This window comes from Myotis nattereri (genome assembly GCF_964212035.1).
Source record: "Myotis nattereri genome assembly, chromosome: 3".
Classification (NCBI taxonomy): domain Eukaryota; kingdom Metazoa; phylum Chordata; class Mammalia; order Chiroptera; family Vespertilionidae; genus Myotis; species Myotis nattereri.
In genome coordinates this window covers 63,756,060-63,781,450 of record NC_138077.1, presented here as the reverse complement: position 1 = coordinate 63,781,450, position 25,391 = coordinate 63,756,060, and the positions used below count along the sequence as shown (strand labels likewise).

The window sequence follows — 25,391 nt, the reverse complement described above, 5'->3', positions numbered from 1 at the left end:
AAGTATCATTGTTAGCTGTTGTTTATTTTGTTTTGCTTTTGTGTTTTCTTTTTGTATGAGCATGGCCACTTGCGGATTGGTGCATTGCACATAGACAACACCTTTTCTCATTAGAAATTTTAATGGAACAATAGCAACAGCAATTATGTTTATTGAGAGCTTAATAGGTCAGGTACTGTGGGAAGAGTCTCATGAACATTATCTCATTGATTCCCACAACAATAATGAGAAAGTCACATAATTGCCCCATTTTGTAGGTCATTATATGGCTGAACAAAGTCATTTTGCCATAGTCACAGTTAGCAAATCATATCTAAAAATTCAAATCTAGGTTAGCCTATTTCCTAATTAAATCCTCTCAGCAACAATGCTTATTTGGTCTGTTTTTTTTTTTTGTTTTTTTTTTCTATAAAGATATTTGTCTGTCTAGGTAAATTCAGGGAATTGTGAAGCATATAAAATCTCTTCTCAGATTACTTAATAGGTAATAAAGGTAAGATCTAATTACATTTGATTTGAATATGATAATACTTGGAGCTTCCCAGGTTTTCCTTTCAAAAGTCATTTGGGTTGTTCCACTCAAATTTCATTACTTTCTATTTTTTCCCTTGCAAAGCAGATTGGAGTGTGTTGAATAGTGGTTACCCCCAAAATAATATGTCCAAATCTTAACCCCAGAACCAGTGAATGTGACCTTATTTGGGAAAATGATCTTTTCAGAGTACTTAACTTAAGGATCTTGAGATGAGATCATCCTGGATTTAGAGTGAAACCCAAACCAATGACTGGTAACTTGTTAAGATAAAGAAAACAGATTTGAGACACCCAGATACAGAGAAACAGAAGAAGGCCATGCGAGGACCCAGGCAGAGATTGGAGTTATGCAGTCACAGGCCAAGAAACACCTGGAGCCACCAGACGCTGGAAGAGACCAGGAAGGATCTCACCCTAAAGCCTTTGGAGGGATGTGACCCTGCTGACACCTCAGGTCTGGATCTCTGACCTCCAGAACAGTGAGAAAATACATTTCTGTTGTTTTAAGCCACTATGCTTGTGATAATTTGCTGTGGCTTATTACAATAAGGTAGAAAACTAATACATAGATATATTTTGATGGTACATATTCCAAGAAAGTTTGACAAACATTACTACAAAGAACTGTGTGACTTGTCAGTATTACTGGGTCTCAGGAAGGCAGTATTGTACCTTAGTTTCTTATGGATACCAACTGAGATTTACGTGTCAATATATACATATAATCTTTATATTACTTTTTGTATGTTTAATTGGTTTATATACATTAATATGTATTATATACATATAATCTTTATATTGCTTTTTTATGTTTAATTGGTTTCCTTTGAAAGGCCAACAAGGAGATAAAGTTATACAGAAACCCTATTAATACCTGGTAGATTCTGCTGTCCCCGGTTAAGCCAGAAATACCCCTGGGTAATGGTCTAAAACCCAGTTCTTAATTCAGAAGTGATTTCCCATAGAGCTCTGGGTTTGGGCTGGGAAGGAATTCTGAAAATTCATGGAACTGTTCGTCGATGATTGGCTAATAGCTCTTATAAAAATTGGCAATTACAAATGCCAAATACCTTGGACATGACTGGCATGGAGTAGGCATTTCATCATTAACAACAGTAGTTGATGCTAGTGAATTTGTTACTAGTGACGCAGTAGTAGTAATAGTAACCGTAACGTACAAGTGGGGAGAAAAGGCCTGAATAATAATTTTTGTGGTCTAAAATCTCATGGAACTCTCTCATATAAGATAGAAGCCCCAAAGAAAGGACACCAGCTCCCTATCTTGATATTTCAGTGGATACTAAGATCTATTTGAATCCAAAAGGATACCACCTTGAGTAGCTAAGATAAAAAATGGATATTCTGGATCTGCTAAAACAACTCTTAGCCTAGCTACATTTAGGACTGCAAGCATGATGCAGTGCTTACAGGCTGTCCATGGTAGCAGCCTTCATACCTCCTCCAATCACCCACCCTTATGCAGCACAATGGAATGAGATTATGGGTTCCTGCTGCTGCCAGACACTTCCTTGGCAGAACCACAAGAAACAGACCTTTCCACTCTCAAAGGCTTAGCCACATTGCACACTAGCGTCAGCAGAGGCTCCGATGCACTCTGACTTGACACCCAGCAGCTGAGTCAGCCTGCTGTGGAGACCTCAGAGTACTTAAATATTCCTGGGAATTGTCTCCTCCAGCAACTACCCGTAACAGAACTTTCAAGGACAGACAGTTATAGCTACTCACACACACATAAAACCAATTATTCCTTCGGCCTGGACTAACAGAATGGGACATGCTTTGGGTCTCCTACTGGTCCTTTGGCATTATGGAGAGGATGCCTGAGGTTTCCCCCACGGAGAGCACATTCAGACTCAGGGAGAGGAACAAGCAACAGAGTGGCAATGCTGTTCCTATTTGGCCTCTGGACTATGACTGACCTTAAAAGAGGATTTCTCTGCAGGATGTATCCAATCCTAACGAAGTGTGAGAACAGAGCTATTGCAGGTCTGTGACCCAGGAACTCACAAGACCAATGAGCTTGGAGTCTTGAGACCAGATACTATAGGCTATGGACTGAATTGTGCCCCCTCCCCCACTCCTGAAATTTCTATGTTCCAGCCCTAACCCTCAATGTGTTGGTATGTGGAGACAGGCCTTTGGGAGGTAATTAGTTTTAGATGAGGTCATGGGGGCGCAATACTCATGGTGTGACTAGTGTAGTGGTCAGCAAACTCATTAGTCAACAGAGCCAAATATCAACAGTACAATGATTGAAATTTCTTTTGAGAGCCAAATTTTTTAAATTTAAACTATGTAGGTAGGTACATTGTTATTAACTTAATTAGGGTACTCCTAAGCTGGGCTTTGCTAAAAACGTCCTCAATGTGACTGAGGTACGTTCGCTGAGGTTGACCCCTTCCAACTCTCCCATCCACACTCGTCTTGTATACTTGTTTCAGATAGACGAGTGTGGATAGGAGAGTTGGAAGGGGTCGACCTCAGCGAATGTACCTCAAAACATTGTACCCCGCTCTGAGTATCCCACGGCCTGCCTGCTCCGCGTCTCCCGTCGCCCGACCGACCGACACCCCCCACTTCTTCTAATGCCACTTCTTCAAAACAGAGTCACCCAGGCTGAAAACTGACTTCTGCGCATGGGCCACGACGTTTCAATGACACTGTACGTGCGCGCCTGCATGTGGTATTTTGTGGAAGAGCCACACTCAAGGGGCCAAAGAGTCGCATGTGGCTCACGAGCCACGGTTTGCCGACTGCTGGACCAGTGCCTTGTAAGGAGAAAGCCCAGGGAGTTTGCTTGCTTTCCCTTTCTGTGCACACAAAGAAGAGTTCAGGTGAACACACGGTGAGATACAAGCCAGGAAGAAAGCCCTCACCAGAACCTGACCATGCCACATCTGTATGATGGATGTCTAGCATGCAGAGTTGTGAGAAAATAAATGTCTGTTGTTTAAGTCCCCAGTCCATGGTAGTTCGATATGGCAGCCCAAGCTGACCACTATACTATAGGGACAGGTTTTTAAAAAGTGGGCTGATTTAATTATTATTAAATATTCAGGCTTATAGAAGTCATTGCAAGTGCAGCCAGCAGAGTTATCACAATTAATTACTTTGCTAAAATATAAAAGTGTCTACCTCTTCTTTCTTTAGGGAACAAGGGAAATCCACCTGCATTCTTCCAGATGGCTCCTAACCTGAGCTGTCCAAATTCCAGAGTTATCCAGAGAATTGCCCACCTTTGTTTCCAGACTAATTGACCATAACCTACAGACATCCAAATCCTCAATGTCACATGTTCTATTCCGGATGACTTTCCTTTTAAGGTGAAATTCTGTAATTTATATTTTGTTGCAATTTGAAGCAACTTTTCCATGCTTTATTTAGTAACTTTTTGGGTGGTAGGAATTTTTCAAGATGCAAAATATCTCCTGGATTTCCACATAAAGGCTAACTTTCAGTAACATTTTCCTGTCCACCTTTCAAATCCCTTACTCCCTGAGCTGGCTCTGTCTTTCCACAACCAGAATAGCATAAAGCCTCAGTGACCAGGCCAAAAAGTAAAAATAAATAAAAAAGACTGATATCATTCAGAGACTGACATTTCAGTTTTTATTACTAGAATACCTTGAAGAATTAGATCTGATTTGCATTGATATTTGCCAAGTGAATTATTAAAGTTTTCTCTTTCTTTTTTCTTCCATTCATCAGATTTTAACATATTAGTCAACGCAGACACATTGAAGAATCATCTAACTTCACATTTCTTCTGGGCTTCTGAATTGTTGACCAACTTGAGAAAAACACCTGAGTTGATTCATAAAATGAAGGCAGGTGATGACACATAAAAGAAATGGCAAGGTACATTTTGCAAAGTATCCTGCTTCTCACAAATGTTTAAGTGACATGGGGCAATTTAATAGGCATGTCTTTTGTGGGCAGTGTGACCCCAGTTGAGTTACCTATTGAGTTTGCTCCATTTTATTAGAATTAATTGCAGCCTCCGTCTACTGGGAGACTTGAAAATGAATATGTCTAGAGAAGGATAAAGATTTCAGAAATGTTTGCACATTTTAAGTGATATGTTAGCTTCCAACATTATTAGACTGTAGATGAAAAAAGACAAAGTGGAAATTTCTGTGCAGTTGTTACTTCTAAACCTCTTCATCTAAAGTGACAGAGAGTCTAACCATAGAAATGTGATAGTGCATTTATATGTCAAATGGTTTTAGGCATCTCTCTTTCCCTTCTACCCCCGCACTCTCTCTTTCAGCAGGTCATCAAAAAATTCCCTATTGACTTATTATTACACAGAAAGAATCTCAAGTGCTCCCATTGTTGTGCTTGGTAAAAATAACAGTCAGACATCCTTAGCCTCTCCTGCCACCACTACTACACTTGCCAGCGTGAGCCTGGCTTCTGGACATGGGCAAAATAGGGTACAGAATTTGCATTTTAACAAGATTCTAGATGACTTTCCAGCACAATACAGTTGAAAATCACGCCTTTAAAGCTGCTTGCCCTCCTGTGCTTACATAGTCACCATTCTGCTCACCTGACTGGTCATTTGACTCATTGGGAGGCTTTACTCCTACAGAGAATCTGAGTCAAGACTGAGGATTTCAGAGCATTCTCTATAGCAGTGGTTCTCAGCCTTCTGGCCCTTTAAATACAGTTCCTCATGTTGTGACCCAACCATAAAATTATTTTTGTTGCTACTTCATAACTGAAATGTTGCTACTGTTATGAATCGTAATGTAAATATCTGATATGCAGGATGGTCTTAGGCGACCCCTGTGAAAGGGTCGTTCGACCGCCAAAGGGGTCGCGGCCCACAGGTAGAGAACCGCTGCTCTATAGCCTAATGGATGATGCAAGTCAGAAGTGACTCAGCACATCAGTACAACACAAGTGAAAGATTTTAACAGGACGTAGACAGAGAACTTTTTTGAAATTTTCAAAACCTTATCAGTCTTTTTATAGAGCCTATAATCTATGTTACACATAATTAAAATGCAATTTTATTAGTTCTATGATATGGCTTCCTGGAGGAAGTGTCAAAAGTCTTGCAAGAGAAAGTTATACTGGCAAATGATGACATAGAGGGATAAGAAAACATATTTCAAATGTGTAAAGGCTAAAAAGAAAGTGGACAATGCATAATTTTGAAATATAATTACTATAATCTATCGACTGCATAAAGTTGAATGGTTAGGGGTTTAGTAGAATAAGTTGAATGAAGGGCTTTAATGCTCAGTAGTTGAAACTTTACCCTAAAAGCATTAAGGAGTTGGGAAATTAAACAGAAAAATCAACTTGACCATTTTAATATTTAGAAATAGTGCTTTTGTAGTAGGGGGAAATATCTAATAGCAAGGGTCCAATTGAATAACTGTTGAAATACAGGTGAGAGAAAATGTTGGTTTATCTTCATTTTGACAATGACAATTTTTGGAAAAGAGAATGAATTGGTAACTACTAAGGAGGTAGAATCAAGACAATAAGTCAAATGAATCACTCTTGGAGAAAAAAAAAGGAAGAAAAGAGTCCAGTCTTGCTTTCAATTTTCTAGCTTAGACAATTTTTATTTTGTTCTCTGAGCATCTCTTGGAGTTTACCCTCTAGTCCCTTTGCTCCCAAACACCCTCAGTTAATGTCTTGATTCGTGGGAGCTAGGATTTCTCTCCTTATCAGGAACCTCAGTCAGATCTATGCTGACTTCTCATGAGGATTCTTAGGATAGACTAAGCTGACATTCACAGTCAAGATCCCACTGTAGGGGGTCCATAAGGTAACCTATCCTGGCTTTTTCTTGTATGAGTAAGCCAAATCAATACACTGTGAGTCTACTGTCTCTACTTCTACAGTGGTTTGTTGGCTCCTAAATAAATCAACCTTGCACTCATCTTAATGACTTGCATTGTGTTAATATCTGCCCATTGCAATAATTTCACAGTTACTTGATCTTTTTAATATGCAGCTCCAAAAAACTATACTTACTGCTTTCTTTTTGTTTTGTTTTTATTATGTCACCCCACTGTTACTGTTCAGTGGCTTAATCATGAAAATCGTCGGTCATTTTTCTGGTGTTAAAACATCAATTTTGTTTTAAAAAAAGGTGCTATGATTTACAACCTGTAGGTTCTATATACCTACAATTAATATTTGCTGTTACATAGCCAGACTCAGTATAAACTGTCCCCCAGGAGAAGCTTGGATACATGAATGAGCTACTTTAGAAAATCTCTCTCTAACACGACACTGTTGTGATGCCCTTTTTGAAAAAGGTACACCTCAAGTGGGTTTGTTGAGATGTGATGCAATGTAAGAAATAAAATGGTAAATGTTATCTTGATAAGAACATTTTAAAAATATCCCAGGTTGTTGTATTGAAATGGAGGATAGACCTGGATAAAGATGGCATTAAGGTTGTTTTCAATCTAATTATTAGTCTCCCCCCAAATTATCATTATAGGAAGCTAATGTATGGGTAAATATAATTAAATAATAAAATAAGAATAGCAATAATATCTAATACTAAACTAAGAACTTTGCTTACATATTCTCTTTTCATTCTCATGATAACCATTGATAAAAATTCTATGTTTAGACCTATTTTAAATGAGAAAATACATACTATTTGGAATAATGGCAAAAATATTTGAAGTATCAAACCTCAGAGGGAAGGTAAGGGAGGGTGGGGGTGAGGGGAAGAGATCAACCAAAGGACTTATATGTAAGCATATAGGCCTAACCAATGGACACAGAAAACAGGGGGGTGAGGGCATGAGTTGGGGGGATAGGAGGTAACATGGGGATAGGTACACATATGTAACAACTTAATCAATAAAAAATATTTGATGTGGACTTTTATGCTCTATTAGATCATGTACAAAGTTTATGATTAAACTATTCTCCCTCCCCTACCCAAGCTTCCACAATGTCCTGGAGCACCCAAGGCCATGTCTAGGGTGATTAATTTCTCTTTGAAAGAGTATTCTGGCGGTTTGATGAGAGATGTGGGTAGGGTAAAAATGAGGTGCTGACATGGTGCTAGGACATTTGTTCAATACTCCTCAGAATGGCCAGCACAGCTGGTTGTGGAGATCCTCCCATGGCTTACAGGTTGACAGTGCTAGTTATTGGGAGTCTTGTCTAGGGTTTTTAAGGTTTGGATGCCAGTAATCATGTAGTCAAATTCTGTAGTCTTTGTTTTCTAAGTTACCCATTTGTTTTCATGAAAAGGTTACTGAAAAAGAGTTTGTGTTGACTTTATTAGGCTATTTTGAAATCATCTGTGTGGGGAAAGAATAGGTTTCTGACCTAAACTTAATATATTCATACACACAAACAACTGTCTATATGCCTGATATACTGGTAAAGTATATATACTGATATATTCAGCACTGTATATTTATAACCAGCATATAAGATACTGAAAAAATGTATAGCAAGAGTTTTATTTTTCTTTGAAAAGAAAACAGGAATATTAAAAAGTAAAATAAAAATAATGTATGCAAAAAAGAGATTTAAACATTAACAAAGGTAGCATAATTAAACGTTGACATCATGGTTTCACATAAAGATGCTCCCTAGATTCTTAAATGCATTATTATATGTTTTTGTTGTTGTTGTTTTTTTTGCCTGGGACACTCTTATCTTTCTATTTTCTTGGCCAGGTCCATCCATCCTTGAGGTCTCAGCATAAGTTCCTCTCAGGGGAGCTTTGCTGGCCTTGCAGGTTTTACTATATGGCCCTGTTTTATGGCTTTATTGAATGCTATAATTTTCCTTTGTACTATATAAATCTAATTAAAGGGTTATTCATGCAATTATTAATTTAATGTTCTGCCTTCTCATTGAACTATAAGCTCCATTTGTGCAGGGACCATGCCTGTCATGCTCTTCATTTTGTCCTTTTACAGAGTGAGCATTCCATAAATATTTCTTGCCCAACGAACAAATTATGAAATAGAGATCAAAGCTAATTTGGATATAATTCTGTATTGGCAGATGAGCTATTTAAGAAACAATATACAAGTAAGACAATGAAAAGAAAGGAGCAATTATTTTCTGCTGTTTGTAAAGAAAAATGGAATTATTAAAAATAAAAATGCAAGGAATAAATTAAAACAACGAATAGAACAAGTTGCACCATTACTCTCATTTATATTGTTACCACATAGTCAAGAACCTTTACCTGCAAAGTGCCCAGGTTTGATTCTTCCACATCCTTATACTACCAAGATTGACCCACAGAACCTTCTGGAAGGTCCATATAAGAAAAAGTCTCAGAGAAAGAATTTCCGGAAACTTAAATTGGTAGAACATATACTCTCTGTGTGAAGCGTGAAGTCCTATCTATTCTAATATGCTAACTAAAAAGAACAGATGATAGTTACTTTTAACATGTACTTCTGGAATTTAAATAGTTTAACGTTATATATTTTTCCTAAGCCTTGAGGACAGAGTCTAGGCTGGAAATAATAATAATTGGGTGAGTTAAAAAATTAGAAATAAGACTGATGGAGTTAAAGCATTAATGGAGTTTAAGAGCACTGTCAGGATTCAAACTTAGAAATGAATTAAGAGGAAATGTCCAGCCAAATGATTAAAACCCAACATCCAATGAGAAAATGGGATTTCAGATTCTCCAGAGTCCCCTGGGCTCCCCCCAGCACAATGTTTTTCCACCCATTCCACCAAAATACAAAATATGTCTGGCTTTTGGCTTGGACAGAGAATTGTATAGCACTGATTAAGTTGTTCTCAGCCTGAATGGTCAATGTGTGTTTTTGTTTGTTTGTTTGTTTGTTTGTTTGTTTGTTTTTTTCCTTCTTCAGGTATAGAAAGCTACTGAGGCTGTAAAAAACTTTATAGAAATTAAATGTATAAAAACTTCCTGTAACCCTGAACAATCTTGACACCACACGAGGCACACTTGAGAAAGAGACTTCCTCTGGAGTGTGAGAAGAAAGATTTAGAAACAAAGTTAAGAGAGATGAGAGTAGCATGGTTCACAGAAGGGAGATCAAACACTCTATAGAAAATACATTTTACAGTGCAATTGCCCTAAAGGAGTTACAGGATTATGAAAGCCTAACTTAATTAAGGGAGAAAATAGGTCATATTTAACCACCACATACATGGCATATCATTTTGACTACACAGAATAAGAGGAGAAAAAAAATGAAGACATCAGAAATACAGGAAAGACAACCACAGAATGCATCAATCTCTTTTGCTCCATCTCAGTCAGGTATATGTTTTGATTTTATATGTATGAAAGATTCACAGTTCTTCTAATATCCTGCTTTAAAACCATTAGCGGTATACTTGAAAGAGAAATTTCAGGTGTCAAAAGAATAAGAAATAAAATGGCCCAACCTAAAATTAAAAATAAATAAATCTGAAGTAAGAGGTAAGAATATCCTCCCACTCATAAAAATATACCTTGCACTCTCTTCCCTTCCTCCCTCCATGTCATCAAATGACGGGTAATCAGGTCCTTGTGAACCCTGCATGGAATCTTCCCCCTTTCAGGGCTTAGTGTCCCTGTGGGGTCGAGCTAATTACAGGTACGTTTCCTCTGCCAGGCAGTCACACTCTGTACTGTTGAAGGCACAATTAATAATTGAACAAAGCTAGCTGGGGTTTTTTTCTCACAAGGCCACGGGTTGCAGGTAGCTTTGCTGTCACACAGGGAGCACAGCCTCTTCTTTGGGTGTCTACAAGAAAGGCTTTTGCAATATAGGCTGAAAAGGATCATCCTATTTTCAATTTTTGGAAAAAAAGGGAAAATAACCCACAAAAAACAAAGATGAAAAAATAAATCTTAGTTTCCTTTATAGGACAGTAAAGGCAAATTCTCTCTCCTGTCACCAGGAATATGATTATGATCAGATAGATGCTTATTTAGGTCAGATGTGAAAGATGAAAGCGTGGGCTGGGGAATTAATACCATTGTAAGGGAGAACTGGAGTTTGCCATTGAGTCTGTGAATGCAGCAGGAGTTAGTTTTGCATGCGCCAGAATAGAATTTGACCCACAGAGAGGACCTAGATAGAGTATTATAGAAGAATAAAGTTCTTTCCCTTGAGATGTCCTTAAGAACTAAATGGATGATATCTCCAAAGCCCTATAGCATTAGGGATGAGTGCAGAAATCCTCGTCCTATCCTCTACGACGTAGCCTTGAACAGGAGTCTGTCTGTAAACCACACTATAAAAGGTCAGATAGAGAATATTTTAGGTTTTGGGGCTAAACCACCTTTGTTTCAACTATTCAACTCTGCTATTTTAGAGCAAAGGCAGTGATAAACAATATATAAATGAGTGAGCATGGCTGTGTTTCCATAAAACTTTATTCATGGGCAATGTCATATATTTTTTTCACAACAAAAATAAAATTCTTCTTTTGAAATGTTTCCTAACCATTTAAATACCATTCTTAGCTTGCAGGCTGTACAAAAGTGGAGCAGGCTGAATTTGGCCCCAGAGATGTAGTTTGCTCCCCCTGGTCTGCCTATTGGAAACCCCTGTGAAGACACCTGTTTTTCTAGCTGATTTTGAGGGTTCTCTGAGTGTATCTAGATGCTGCCTTTACTGTGGAATATCTGGCCTACCTATGGCCTTTGTTGACTTGAAACATCATGGATAACCAGGTTATTCAGAGTTCAAATCACATGTTCATTATCATTAAAAAGTTTACTAGACCCCAGCCAGTGTGACTCAGTGGTTGAGCTTCAAACCACAAACCAAGAGGTCATGGTTCCATTCTGGGTCAGGGCATATGTCTGGGTTGTGGGCTCAATCCCCAGTGGGGGCGTTCAGAAGGCAGCTAATTGATGTTTCTCTCTCATCCATGTTTCTATCTCTCTATCCCACTCTCTTTCTCTCTTTCTAAAAAAATCAATATATACAGACTAGAGGCCTGTTGCACAAAGCGATTCCTGCAATAGGCCTTCCTTCCCCTGGCTGCCGGCACCAGTTTTCCTCCGGCACCTGGGACCCAGGCCTTCACTCTGGCCACAGAGGAGAAGGCAAGTCTCTCCAGTCTTCAGTCATCTTCAGTCTTCAGTCTTCGCTCTTTGCCTGCATATGCAAATTAACCTCCATGTTTGTTGGGTTAATTTGCATACTCATTCTGATTGGCTGGTGGGCATAGTGGAGTGACATCAATTTGCATGTTTCTCTTTTATTAGTATACTAGAGGCCCGGTGCACAAAACTTTGTGCACTCGGGGGGGAGGGGGGGTCCCTCAGCCCGGCCTGTGCCCTCTCAAAGTCTGGGACCCCTCAGGAGATAATGACCTGCTGGCTTAGGCCTGCTCCCAGGTGGCAGAGGGCAGGCCCAATCCCTAGGTGCAGCCCCTGGTCGGGCTCAGAGCAGGGCCAATTGGGGAGTTAGGGCGCCGCCCCCTGTCATGCACAGAGCAGGGCGGATTGGGAGGTTGCGATGCCACCCTCAGTCACTCTCAGGGTAGGGCCGATTGGGGGGTTGGGGCACCGCCCCTGTCACACTCAAGGCAGGGTCGATGGGGAGGTTGCGGTGCCACCCCCTGTCATGCACAGAGCAGGGCCAATCAGGGGGTTGGGGCGCTGCCCCCTATCACCCACAGAGCAGGGCCAATCAGGGGGTTGGGGAGCTCCCCCGTCACGCACAGAGCAGGGCGGATCAGGGGGTTGGGGCGCCGCCACTGTCACACACAGAGCCACAGGGTGATCAGGGGGTTTGGGCGCTGCTCCCTGTCACACTGATCCTGGTGCCGGAAGACCTCGCGGTTCCGCTGATCCCGGTGCTGGGAGGCATATTACCCTTTTACTATATAGGGTAGAGGCCTGGTGCATGGGTGGAGGCCGTCTGGTTTGCCCTGAAGGGTGTCCTGAATCAGGGTGGGGGTCCCCAGTGGGGTGCCTGGCCAGCCTGGGTGAGGGACTGAGGGCTGTTTGCAGCTGGTCACACACCCTTCAGGGTGGGGGTCCCCACTGGGGTGCCTGGCCAGTCTGGGTGAGGGGCTGAAGGCTCTTTTCAGGCTGGGACTGAAGCTCCCAACTGCTCCTTTTTTTCTTTTTCTTTTTTTATTCTGAGCCAGCTTTAGCTCTGAGGCTCCAGATCTTAGGCCTCTGCTCCTGAAAGCAGGTATCTGGTTTGTTTAGGTTCTACAATCAAAACTCTGTATCAACTCCAGCTCTGAGATCCCGGCTAGCTGAAAGCTGGTTTCTGGGGTTTTGTTTAGCTTCTATTTTTGTAACTATGTTTCAAACTGCAGGCTCAGAGGCCTGCAGCGGCAGGCAGGGAACGTAGGACTCCTCTGTCACTGAAGCAAGCAAGCCTCATGTTAGTTTCAAGCTGCCTGGCTGCCGGCTGCCATCTTGGCTGCTAGTTAATTTGCATATCGCCCTGATTAGGCAATGGGAAGGGTAGCGGTCATCCGCCAATTACCATTTTTCTCTTTTATTAGATAGGATATATATATTTACTATATATATATATATATATATATATATATATATATATATATATATATAAAATTTGAAATATATTTCAAATTACCCTCCATATGTATTTTTCCCATGTGAGGATACAAAATGGGTCTGAGAGGAAATGAGCTTGATTTACCAAATAAATACCTCATTTATTGTTCTTATATATTATAAATAAATGACAAGTTGCATCCATTAACAATGAGGATAGGTACTTAGTAATATTTTTCTCAAGAAAGTAGAAGCCTCTAGTAAGAATAGCTGCTTAAATAAAAGACTGTTCCATAGATTGGTTCAAACTTCACTTGATACATTAATTTGTGTGTGTGTGTGTGTGTGTGTGTGTGTGTGTATATATATATATATATATATATATATATATATATCTTTATATATATATATATCTTTATATATATATATATATCTTTATATATATATATATATATCTTTATATATATATATATATATATATATATATATATATATATATATATATATAAGTTTACCAGATTTAGCCATGAAAATCTAAACTTCTAGACCAAGCTTAAAACTCTGGCTCTAACTAACTATTTTTCTGAAAACAAGGGATAAAAAAAGAATATATCTTTAGATTCAGGTCACTAATAGTATTTTTTTCCTGAGAAAAAACATTTACTAGGCAATAGTGCACCTAAAGAAATAAAATAGTTTTATTAATGTAGTTCATTCCTTGATTATCAATTGAATATAATCTATCTTCCTTCTTTTCTTTACAACTTTTTTTCACAGAAATTAAGAGATTATAAAGAATATAGTATATATACATTTAAATTAGTTATAAGTGAGACAATATTAAAATAATGGTAAGAAAACAAGAAGAAAGCAAGGATTTGATGCCATAAAATCTCATATAGTTTGCTTAAAATTCATATTGTTAACTTGTACTTTACATAGAATTTCCTATATTCTTTTATAAATGGGCCATAAATTTGGCTCTATCTTTGGTAATAGTTAATACAATGAAGGATTCATGATCATTTATAAAAATTCACTGGGTTCATTTATAGAAGAACAAGGTATTGCTTAGAAAAACAACACTAGAAATAATGAAAATAAATAGCAATTTCCTTAAAGGGTCCTTGAAATGGAAACTATGTAATAAAATTAACAATCTCTCAAAAACTTTACCACAAAAGCCACAGTTTTAGAGGAGATCTTTTATGACACCTTTAAATGGGGGCTGGTAGCTTCTATAGCAAATTTTCATTCAGTAAAAGCAGTTCTACTTGGGACAGAGGTAGGTGGTGTAAGGTTGGGGGATGATATAATTCTATCCAAGTAGAATGTGCTCTGGTGGTTTAATTTAATCCAGGGGAAAGGTGTATGATACCCAGAGGTTCACACTTAAAATTACCCTCCATATGCATTTTTCCCATGTGAGGATATAAAATGGGTCCGAGAGGAAATGAGCTTGATCTACCAAATAAGTACCTCATTTATTGTTCTTATATATTATAAATAAATGACAAGTTGCATCCATTAACAATGAGGATGGGTACTGAGTAATATTTATCTCAAGAAAGTAGAAGCCTCTAGTAAGAATAGCTGCTCAAATAAAAGACTGTTCCATAGATTGGTTCAAACTTCACTTGATACATTAATTTGAGAGCTAACATAAAATGGAGGCCAATATTCTCACACTACAAAATACAGAGTTTTTTTTGTTGTTTATTTGTTTGTTTTTTAAGATGCTATAACCAATTACTATCCTGGCCTTTTAAAATACCTCAGGATAGCTTTCCTTGTATGTCTAGCTTTGCACAACAACTTTTTTATGGTGTTCATTCCAAAATAAAAAATGTTTTAAATTAATCTCTAGATAATTTTTATAAAGAAACTTTAAGAGACTATCAGATATAAGTCAGTTAATAGTTGGGAGCTATCTGCTAAAAGAAATGACATTTCATAAGACTAATTGATCCCTACCTTTATAGAAAGAAGTATGTAAATGTAATCCATACAACACATTTGCCCCAAGACACTCAAACACCAAACTGGGATACATTTTAAACATAATATGAAGTAATTTAAGACATTTAATGCTTCTACATTTGTTGCCCTGGGGGAGTGTTCTATTGAAAATAAAATAAAATATATACATTTGTACCATGGTTGAAGACTTTATAGAGATGGACCCATACCAGGGAGGACCCTAAATAACTTCTATGTCACAATTCTATTAGTGTCATAATAACAAGATACATGCTTGCCTTTCAGATCCACTGGAATCTCAGAAGTGTGGGGCTCTCTTAAATAGTGTGTGGCATTTTGGAGACTGGAGGGTTGCTTACCAGTTGGTGTAAGGTGTCTCCAGGTGATAACAGGTTCAGGACGGCCATTGGCCATGCAGACCAGGGTCACATTGCTGCCCTCATTCACAGTGACATCCGAGGAGATGTTGGAGATCTTTGGTGGAACTGTAAAGACAAAAGCAAATGGAATGTGTAACTACGTCAGTAAAAGCAGATTTGCAGCATTGGTCCATGCAACTGGAAGTGGCAAATATGAGCTAAGTACTCATAACTTTAGGCCTCATAATTTGGGAGTTAGGAAGCCAGAGTGTTTTAGGACCTCCTAGAGACTTCATGAGCAAATAAGAAGCATGAGTCTTACTATAAGGTGAGATTCTTTCCACTATGGCCAAGTGCTATAGGAAGTACAATGAAAATGACTCAGCTTTTTTCTGATTAGAATTACTTTTTTGGCTATTAGAGATTGTGGACATTTATACATATTAAGAATAAATTTTCTTATTACTGTTACTTACATTTTCTTATCTATAAAGAGGAATATAATCTAATCTCTCTTGAAATGTCAGGGAAAAGGGTATTATTTAGTATAAGATTTCATAATTGTGTTATTAAGATATAGTAAAACCTGGATACTTATAATCTAGCCCCATAAGGAAACAACTAGTTAATCACTACAACAGAAAGTCTCTAAATAGCATCTTGGTGTGTGCCTGCCAGATAATTAAAATTGAATTAATAAGGCCTATGTCACAGATAGGTAGATATTACCAAAAAAATACTATTACTCCTAAAAACTATCATCACCACTACTACCAACAATTTAATAACAGCTAACTTGCATTACTTACTATTCATAGAATTTTACTTATAGGTGAGAAAGTGAGGTATAGAGGGGGCTAGGTGAGAAACAGAAAACTGATTTGACTCTAGGCAGACTCCAGGGCCCACACTTTTAAGCACTACTTGAATGAAACTTCATCTTCACAATCCAGGCTACCAGATGGCTGCAAATGACGACAATTACTTTTTGGTGATGTGAGAAATGAGTCCCCAAGGGCTAGTGGTACTGCCGTCTGACTCCTTCATTAGTGTTCAGGGCAGCCACATTAGATCTCACATTGGTAGGCTGGAGTGGAAAGTGAATTACTCCCAAATTTCTTCACAGAGGTTATACACTGACTACAAATAGCAGAGTTTATGGTTTGACTGTGATTTTCCTTTTTTTTTACTCTTAGTGGCTTATGCTGTCCCTGAGAAAGTATGTGTTGAGAACAGCAGGGAGGAGTTCAAGAATCTTACTTTTTCTTTATTTTCCTGTCTATTAGGAACTCTGTGTGGTGACAAATAAAACAGGAACACTTTCTGCTTGTAGAGGCAGCTGTCTGATAAACATATAATCCCCACAGATTCCTGTGAGGAGACACTGATGGGACTTGGGCAACTGACCAGATCAGAGTGTCACAAGGAGGAACTGAGTAGAGAGCTCTCATCGTAACACTCCTCACACAGTGACATCCTATATGGCTTCTGGGTAGAAACCAGTGTTTCCAAACCAAACCCAATGACAGAAATAGAATGTAGTTGATTTTCATTATTTAGTAATTTCTATTTATAACTTTCCAGTTCCCCTTTAAGAAAACATCCCCTAACCCCAATATGTTGACTTGCAATATACTCTTCCACACTTTTATAATGAGGACCTGAAAGGTTATACACTTTTTATAGGAAAGAACAGAACAGGACACAAGAGAGGAATAATGGCTTGTTGAGGGTGATCCCATCAAGAACTATGGTTGGGCTTAGAACTCATAGCTCCTGAATGTCCAACTGTTCTGCCATTTAATATTGGAAGTTTCTAATTCCCAACTGAGTAAGCCAGGTTTCAGAACCTCTCTAAAAGCAAGCAAACAAACAAACAAACAAACAAACAAACAAAAAGCACCAATAAAATATAAAGCTATGATAGAACAGAACTTAATCATTCTAGGTGCCTTTCTCAATAATAGGAATCTATACAGTAATTACAAGTGCTCATATCAGTCAGGTTGTAGCTAATTTTGAATTATAAGGGACACAGCATAGAGGAAATAAAACTGTGTTCTGATATTTAAAAAAGTGGAGTTGAGGAGGGGGAGGCTATATATCCCTAATATAAAAACACTCAAGCCGGAACCGGTTTGGCTCAGTGGATAGAGCGTCGGCTTGCGGACTGAAAGGTCCCAGGTTCAATTCCGGTCAAGGGCATGTACCTGGGTTGTGGGCACATCCCCAGTAGGAGATGTGCAGGAGGAAGCTGATCGATGTTTCTCTCTCATCGATGTTTCTAACTCTCTATCTCTCTCCCTTCCTCTCTGTAAAAAATCAATAAAATATATTAAAAAAAACACACACACTCAAATTTATAGAACAGAAAAAATCTTCAATGATCAAGCTCTCACAGAGTTAATGCCTATGATGCAATGTACTTACATTACCTCTCTTTTATGAGAGGAATATATACCAATAACTTTAATTTTGCATGGTATGCAAGTTGAGATATGCTCAATGGTACATATACAAGTAGTAAGAAAATCAGGAATAAAATCTAGAACAGCTGACTGCAAGGCTATGTTTTGGCCACCAAACTATATTATTTCTTTTAGTTAAGGACAATATACTCAGGTCCCGGATCTTAGATACTGAAGGTACAAAAAGTGATTGTGTTGAATAGTTAAGAAATATAATCATGTTGACATTGTATCACATCTTCCTCGGGGTTACTATCAATGGGTTTCACTCCATTATTTATCTTCCTACTTTACTGTACTTTGTACTAGCTTCTTCCCCTAATATTTATAATCCATGTAGTTCTTTTTCTCTAGAAAAAGTCCCTCTGCAAATCCCATGTTGCCCTCCTACCAACTTTCAACCTCTCTCTTTCTCCAAGTTTCTTGAAGGAATTGTTCTATACAACATCTTCATCTCCTGTTTATCTCCAACCTTCAGTGCAATCTGGATTCCCTCACTGACCTCCAAAGAAAGTGCTTTCAGGAAGCTCACCAATTTGTTCAAACCATATTGTTTATAGGTCCAGTGAACAATATGTGTTATTATCTTATTTTTCTCTAAAGTAGATTATTTTGTTGACCACAAACTCTTTCTTCCATTCTTTACTTTTCTTAGTTTCTAGGTAACCAAACTCAGCTGCTTTTTCACTTAGTCCTCTGGCCAGTCCTGCCAGTTTAACTCTGGAGCTTATCTTGTCCTATTCCTTAAATATCTATATTCTTGAGGGTTTGTTTGCTGTCTTTTTCTTGCTATCATTCACTGTGAGTCATCTCATCTACTTTCTAGCTTCAGAAGTGTAAGCCATGCTGTTGATAATTCCTAAATCAGTATTCACAGCCCAGATTTTTCTCATGAACTTTGTACCTAGTTTTCTCTTTGACTCTTCTGCATCTCCATTTATGCCTCACAGATACCCAAGATTCAACATAGTACTCATCATCTTCCTTCCCACTTGTTATCTTGGTGTTTACTCTACCATTAAATGGTGTCATCCTGCAAACAGTTGCCCAAGCAAAAAGAGAAGCTTCTCTATCTTGACAGCTCTCTCTCCTTTACTGTCCCATATAAAATGGATCCCCAGTTCTGTGACTAATGAATTTTCAGATTCATTCATTACTTTCTCTCCCTATTTCCACTAGCTTTTCCAGCCATCAACATTTCTTCCCTGAATTTCTGCAAGAGCATTATAACTAGTTTCTTTGCCTCTAGCCTTCGTCTCCTAAAGCTCATTGTCATTCATGTACCACACAACAATCAGAATTTTTTTCCTAAATTGCAAATGTGAGTATAGTATCCCCTGATTAATCTTATTGCCCTGAAGAGAAAATCCAAATTTCTTAATATATCTTAATAGGTCATTCACTATTGGCCCCTGCTTCTCTCTCCAGCCTTACTTCCTAATCACTTTGCATTGCATCATCCAGTCAGATCAAACAACTTTGGTTCCTATACTATAATCATTTTCTTCCAGGCATGCAACATTCTTTTTTTATATATATATGGAATATCCTTCTTTCAACTCTTCATGTGGTTAGCCCCTTTCCTCCTTCAGGTTTCAGCTTGTCAGTTTATTTGCTCACTTTTCCAGGAAGATTGTCCTGTCATTCCCACCTCCTCCATCCCCTTCTGACTCCACATTGATTGAAGTACCCTCCTGGTTCTCAACACTGTGCCCTGTTTTTTTTTCTCCACCACAGTAATGAATCTTAATTGCTGGATTATTTACCTGTGCTTGTCACTAAACTGAAACAGGCAGACAGGAGGGCCTTTGTTTCCTTGACCACTGAATCTTACAGAGTACTTGGATCATGGTACTCACAGTATTTGGGGGGAAAAACAACAACCTAAACACACCAAAACACTACACAAAAAAACAACACACACACAATAAAGTTTTCCTCCAAACTCTTTTCTGAGCTAAAGGAAGTTATCACACTGAATTTTTGTCAGAAAAGAGAAAGCTTTTATTTTGAACCAATAAAACACTGACAGTTTTTATAAATATTTCTTTAGCTACCTTTTAGTTATGTATTTCACTATAAATGTATTTCACTAACAATTAACCATGGGGCAGAGAAATGTTTGGATTTTAGGAACATACAAAGCAAGACAAACTTGGTGTCCAGTTTCCTCAATTACAGATTTTTCAGGGTTTTTTTAAATTTTTCCTATGAGGAGTCATACATAAACATTTTTAGTTAAGTGGATTCATAGTTCCTTACTAGTTGCCTGTAGTACTTCATGGTGTTTACATTTACACCATCACTGATAATATAACACTAAAGTAGCAATTCAGAGGTTTTATTCTATACCTAGTAAAATCTTTACACAGACTCTGGGAAGTAAAAGGTATTGTTATTATTACTGCCGTTTTATAGATGTAGACACAGGGGGCAAAATGAGTAAAAATCACATAGCTAAGAAATGCCAAAGCCAGGACTACAACAGGTTTATAGATTTCCCAAACTTAATTGTAGGTCAAGATCTTGCAAAAGTGGTTCCAAATAGTATATTATGCTTTATTTTAATGCTCAATAAGAATGACCACTTAGAAAATAGTGTTCAATATGATAATCTTATTTGTACCAGCAATTATAAGTCATTTATCAAAATCACTGCAATACTGATTTATGTATGTTCAATTCTTAATTCTTGGGTTATCACAGAACTCTGTTTTTTATGTTTGTTTGGTTATGGTTGTTCTTTTTGTTTTAATTTCTGGAATATTGCCTAACACTTTTTATTCACTGGATACTAGTGTGACTGATCACTTTTTCCCAAATGTATTGCCATGGACCATTTACTTTATCTCTTCCAGCCTATTCAGTTTCAGTAATCTCCTTAATTTGTTTGGATTAATAAGAGTTCCTTATGTCATAAGGAATTAACCTTCTGCTGTCATGGTATTTGCAATCTCCACAACGTATTCCTAATTCTTAACTTCACAATGATTTTTCTTTTACAGAAGTTTTCTATTACTTTGTTAATATTTTTTATGATTTTTTCTATTGCTTCTGTGCATACTAGTTTCTTTCCTAACATAAGATCAGTTAAATATTTACATCTATTTCTTCTTTGCTTTTAATGGTTTGTTTCATTTTTTATACTGAACTCTTTAAACAATCTAGGATTTATTTATGGTGTGAGCTACAGCCAAGTTTTCCACTCCAATTATTTTTTAGTCAATTTCCCCAATACCAAATGTGAAATATTATAAAATATATACATCATTTTGGTTTTCAGAAATACCCTATATAGTGGTACCAAATTGACCAGGGTGATATTTTTGGGAAACATGCAAAGGTAAACCATACTTAGCATGCAAATTAATTTTATCAAAATATTTTAAAGTATGTCACTAATCTATTGGACACCACATTATTAGTATGTATTCCCAGTTCCAAATTTAACTGTTTATTATATGAACACCTCCTAAAATGTTGAGTAAAAGACATCATTTATATATCCATCTTTCAGAACACTAGCAAAATTCATTATTCCAGGATATTCTCAGGTTTTCCCATTGTTAAAAACATTGTAAAATGAAAATGCCACACCTAATAGTTCAAATTCTGAACTAATAGGTGATATTCTTTCACCTACTGAAACACACACCTACTGTGTGAAATACACACCTATTGAAATACACATAAGTTATGTGTTAAAGAAATGCATGCTTTTTCTATTCAGTACAAGTGGAATGGCAGTTTCAAAAATAATGCTAACATCCAGGTGTACTTGGACACATAAATGAACCAGCATTAAGTAGGATTATGACATAATCTAGCTCTGCTACCCATGATTTTATTGTCCCTCCTCACTTTTTTGTTGTTGTAATATCCATACCCTCTATCTATAGCAAATCTCCAGGATCTGTCCTGGCATTTGCAGACCCAGAGGTGCCTGTGTGGGAAACGGTTTATTGCCTTCACTATCTGATAAGCGTAGACAGAGAACCCCCCCCCCACCCCGCCCCAAGGCTGGGTGCCTTTGAAGCCCTAGCAAAGGTCGGATCTAGGAACCACCTCTGTTTGTCCAGACAGTGGTAGCTGAAAATACTCCCCCATTTATTATTATCTAAATCCTTCCTGATGGGCTAGTCTGCTTGTTACTAGGGGGTCACCTGCCTAAGGGCTATGCTATGGGTGCATCCCAGATCAATAAAAGCTTGGTGAGGCCTGAGCACAGAGGAAGTCCTTTGGGACTTGCCGCCTGGTCCCGCAATATTGCAAAATTATCTCGTGTCTTTTTCTCTCATTTGTTGTGCGGCTCCTCTTTCAGATACCGAACCCTACTCCACGCAGAACGTGGAGGGAGTCTTACTCGACATCTGGCGCCCGACGGGTAATCTGGAAGTGCAGGCCTCGCTGGAGTGAGAAAAGGAAGTTTTCACCGAAAAGGTGTGGAAAACTCACCGAAAAAAGGTGAGGGGAATTCTACCTCACGCAATGCCCAGGATCAACTACAGAAGCCCGGGTCTGTAAGTATACTGGGAACGTTTTCTTAACCAGGCTAACAAACGGGACAGGATTTGGCTTTAAAAAAGTAGATTCGGCTTTAAAAAGGTATATTTGGCTTTTAAAAAAGTAAGAAAATTTATTATAGACTTTTGATTTGCATGCTTAAGGAGTTAAAATTTTAGAAGGTAATATCTTATAGTTTTTGCATGTTATTATAGAACATAACCCTTGGTTTCTTGAAAAAGGTACATTAGATCTTAAAAGTTTGCCAAAAAGTTAATCAGAACTTGAGAAAAATTGTTTCCCCTTGTGGAACACGGCATTTCATTTCCTAGAGGCTTTAGGAGAGGTCAAGGAGGATGGATCTCCTCCCCCTTGCACCCTTCGCTCCTTAAGAGGAGCAGAAAAAAAAAATGGGAGGTATGGCCTTCATGGCTCCCTCCACCTCCATGTCCTAATCCTGAAATGTTTAATTATCCGTTAATAGAATCACCTGTGCAAAAAGGCCAACTTATAAAGAAATTGGAATATTAAAAGGTACTCTTAAATCAGGCTGAAAAAAAAGAGTGCCATGGTCACCTCAATGTGGTTTCTTGTTCAAATTAATATCTTAATTTGTGTTTGGAATCTAAAATCTGTAATAAGAAATGAAATCCCACTACCGAATCCACCTCTGGTGTGGAGAGATTCAAAGGTGGCAAGAAAAGGCAGAGCTATAAGCTCTCCCACAATGAGATTACTTAATGTTTTATTTAAAAATTACCGGAGAACATCTTATGACAACCAAACTTTGGCTAGGATAACCTTGGGTGCTAGCCATTGCTTTAGAAAGCGAAATAGGGAAAAACTTAAAATGTCTTTTTCAATTAAGCATGACTTTGGGAAAAATACGCCATCTGAGTCATTTGCTGAAACTTCCCCCAAAGCAGGATGTGGGGGAAGGGAAGAAGGGAACACCTGGCGATCCAATATGGATGCCCCCTCCCCAAGTATTCTAAAATTAAAGTCCTTCTTGTAATTGAAAAGCTTTTACAAATTTATAAATGCATCCGGGATTTCTGTGCACATGTAAAGGGAAAAGGCCAGTTTAAAAACGAGTGCACATAGTTTTGAGCTGAACTTGACCTTTTGCTGTGTACAGAATAAAAACCCGAGACTGTTTTAGCCTTAAAAATGGCAGAGATAAACCTGAGAAAGAAATGCAGGCTGGTTTCCCAAGGCAATTTAAAGTACTCTTTTGAAATTTCCCGCCCTGAGGCAAGTAACACCAGGAAGTTGATAGTCAAGTTTACATGTGAATAGCTATGGTTTTGCTTCTTGACTTCCCCAGGAGGAAAATTGTGACCATTTTGAAATTTAGCAGCTATGCCAGGCTTATTGGCTGGAAACTTAAAACTTTTTTTTTTTTTAATAAATTTTATTGATTTTTTACAGAGAGAAAGGGAGAGAGATAGAGAGTTAGAAACATCGATGAGAGAGAAACATCGATCAGCTGCCTCCTGCACATCTCCCACTGGGGATGTGCCCGCAACCAAGGTACATGCCCTTGACCAGAATCGAACCCGGGACCCTTCAGTCCGCAGGCCGACGCTCCATCCACTGAGCCAAACCGGTTTCAGCATAAAACTTTTAAGTTCAAATCATCTAAAAGTATTGAGATTTATAATACTGAAATGTTGATCTGAGTATGCCTCCTACAAAATCTAGAGGACAGTATTAAATCTGTTGGTTGATTATGTCTTGCATTTTTGAAGTTTATTCTTAAAAATGTTACTGATTGAGAAATGCTGAAGATTTGACTTGCAAGCTAAGAGTTTAAGATTCAGATTGAATTGGGAAAAATTGTATAATTATGATAGCTAAATGCCTTAAAAGTAAAAAAAAAAAATAAAATTATTTTTGAGAAAATAATTTTTGTTTTCTCTGAAATAATTAGAATTCAAAATATGTTGCTTACTGATCTGATTAAAAAAGAGGATTAATTTTATTACCTCAACTGAAATTTTTAATACAAAAACCAGTTTAAATTTAATTGATATCTCTTAATAATTATAATAAGTATATAATTTTTAAATCATATATATATATACATATATATATATATATATATATATATATATATATATATATATTTGATGGTCTTTCAAGTTGGATTTCAAAACTATAACCAAGGAATGACTTTGAGAAATTTCACGGGCCTTGAAATGTTTTCAAAAGTTTATTCTCTCTTTTTAAAGGATTTTTTAAATTAGCTAAATTTAATACACTTGAAATCACATGGAAAGCTTTATCAAATAAAAATTAATGAATATATTTTAAGTTTTTGCCTCTGAGAAAGGGCAAAACAAGTTATTTTGTTTAATATTTATTAAAATAAAGCAGTGAAATTTTAAGATGTAATTTGATATAACAAAAGCTCCTCACTACTGCATTTTAAATTAGGCTGGAAGTAGTGCAGCATTTGCACCTCGTGTATCAGACATAAAGCTTTACTAAATTTACTAATCTTTGTAAGCAATTAAATCCTAGTAAAGTAAAAATCTTCTAAAAAGTTACTAAAGGCTTCCCATGATCCCTCTGTATATGCAAATAAGCTGAAAGGGAACGCTGTTTAAAAACATTATTTTTAATTTAATAAAAAGGAGAAATTTTAATATTTTGAAATATCTTCCACTAATATTTACAGAATAATCTAATGATTTGCTGTTAAAATACTAAATCTGATAATAATTAGTCACCATAAATGAAAAATCACTTGAAATACATAGCTTTGTGACAGTATTTGTTAAAATCTCAAAAGGCAGCCGAAACCAGTTTGGCTCAGTGGATAGAGCGTCGGCTTGCGGACTGAAAGATCCCAGGTTCGATTCCGGTCAAGGGCATGTACCTGGGTTGCGGGCACATCCCCAGTGAGAGATGTGCAGGAGACAGCTGATCGATGTTTCTCTCTCATCAATGTTTCTAACTCTCTATCTCTCTCCCTTCCTCTCTGTAAAAAATCAATAAAATATATTTTTTAAAAAATAAAATAAAATAAAATCTCAAAAGGCAACCATG

At 37.6% G+C, this 25,391-nt stretch overlaps 1 protein-coding gene across 6 annotated transcripts in view; it reads right to left on the bottom strand.

Annotated features, from left to right (window-relative positions):
* LSAMP (limbic system associated membrane protein) overlaps positions 1-25,391 on the bottom strand; it is a 640,943-nt gene that overhangs the window by 213,599 nt on the left and 401,953 nt on the right. For all 6 annotated transcript variants that reach the window (XM_081086904.1, XM_081086906.1, XM_081086905.1 and 3 more), the window contains exon 3: positions 15,367-15,492. In XM_081086904.1, coding sequence (XP_080943030.1) covers positions 15,367-15,492 — 126 coding nt within the window. The remainder of the gene's footprint in view (positions 1-15,366; positions 15,493-25,391) is intronic.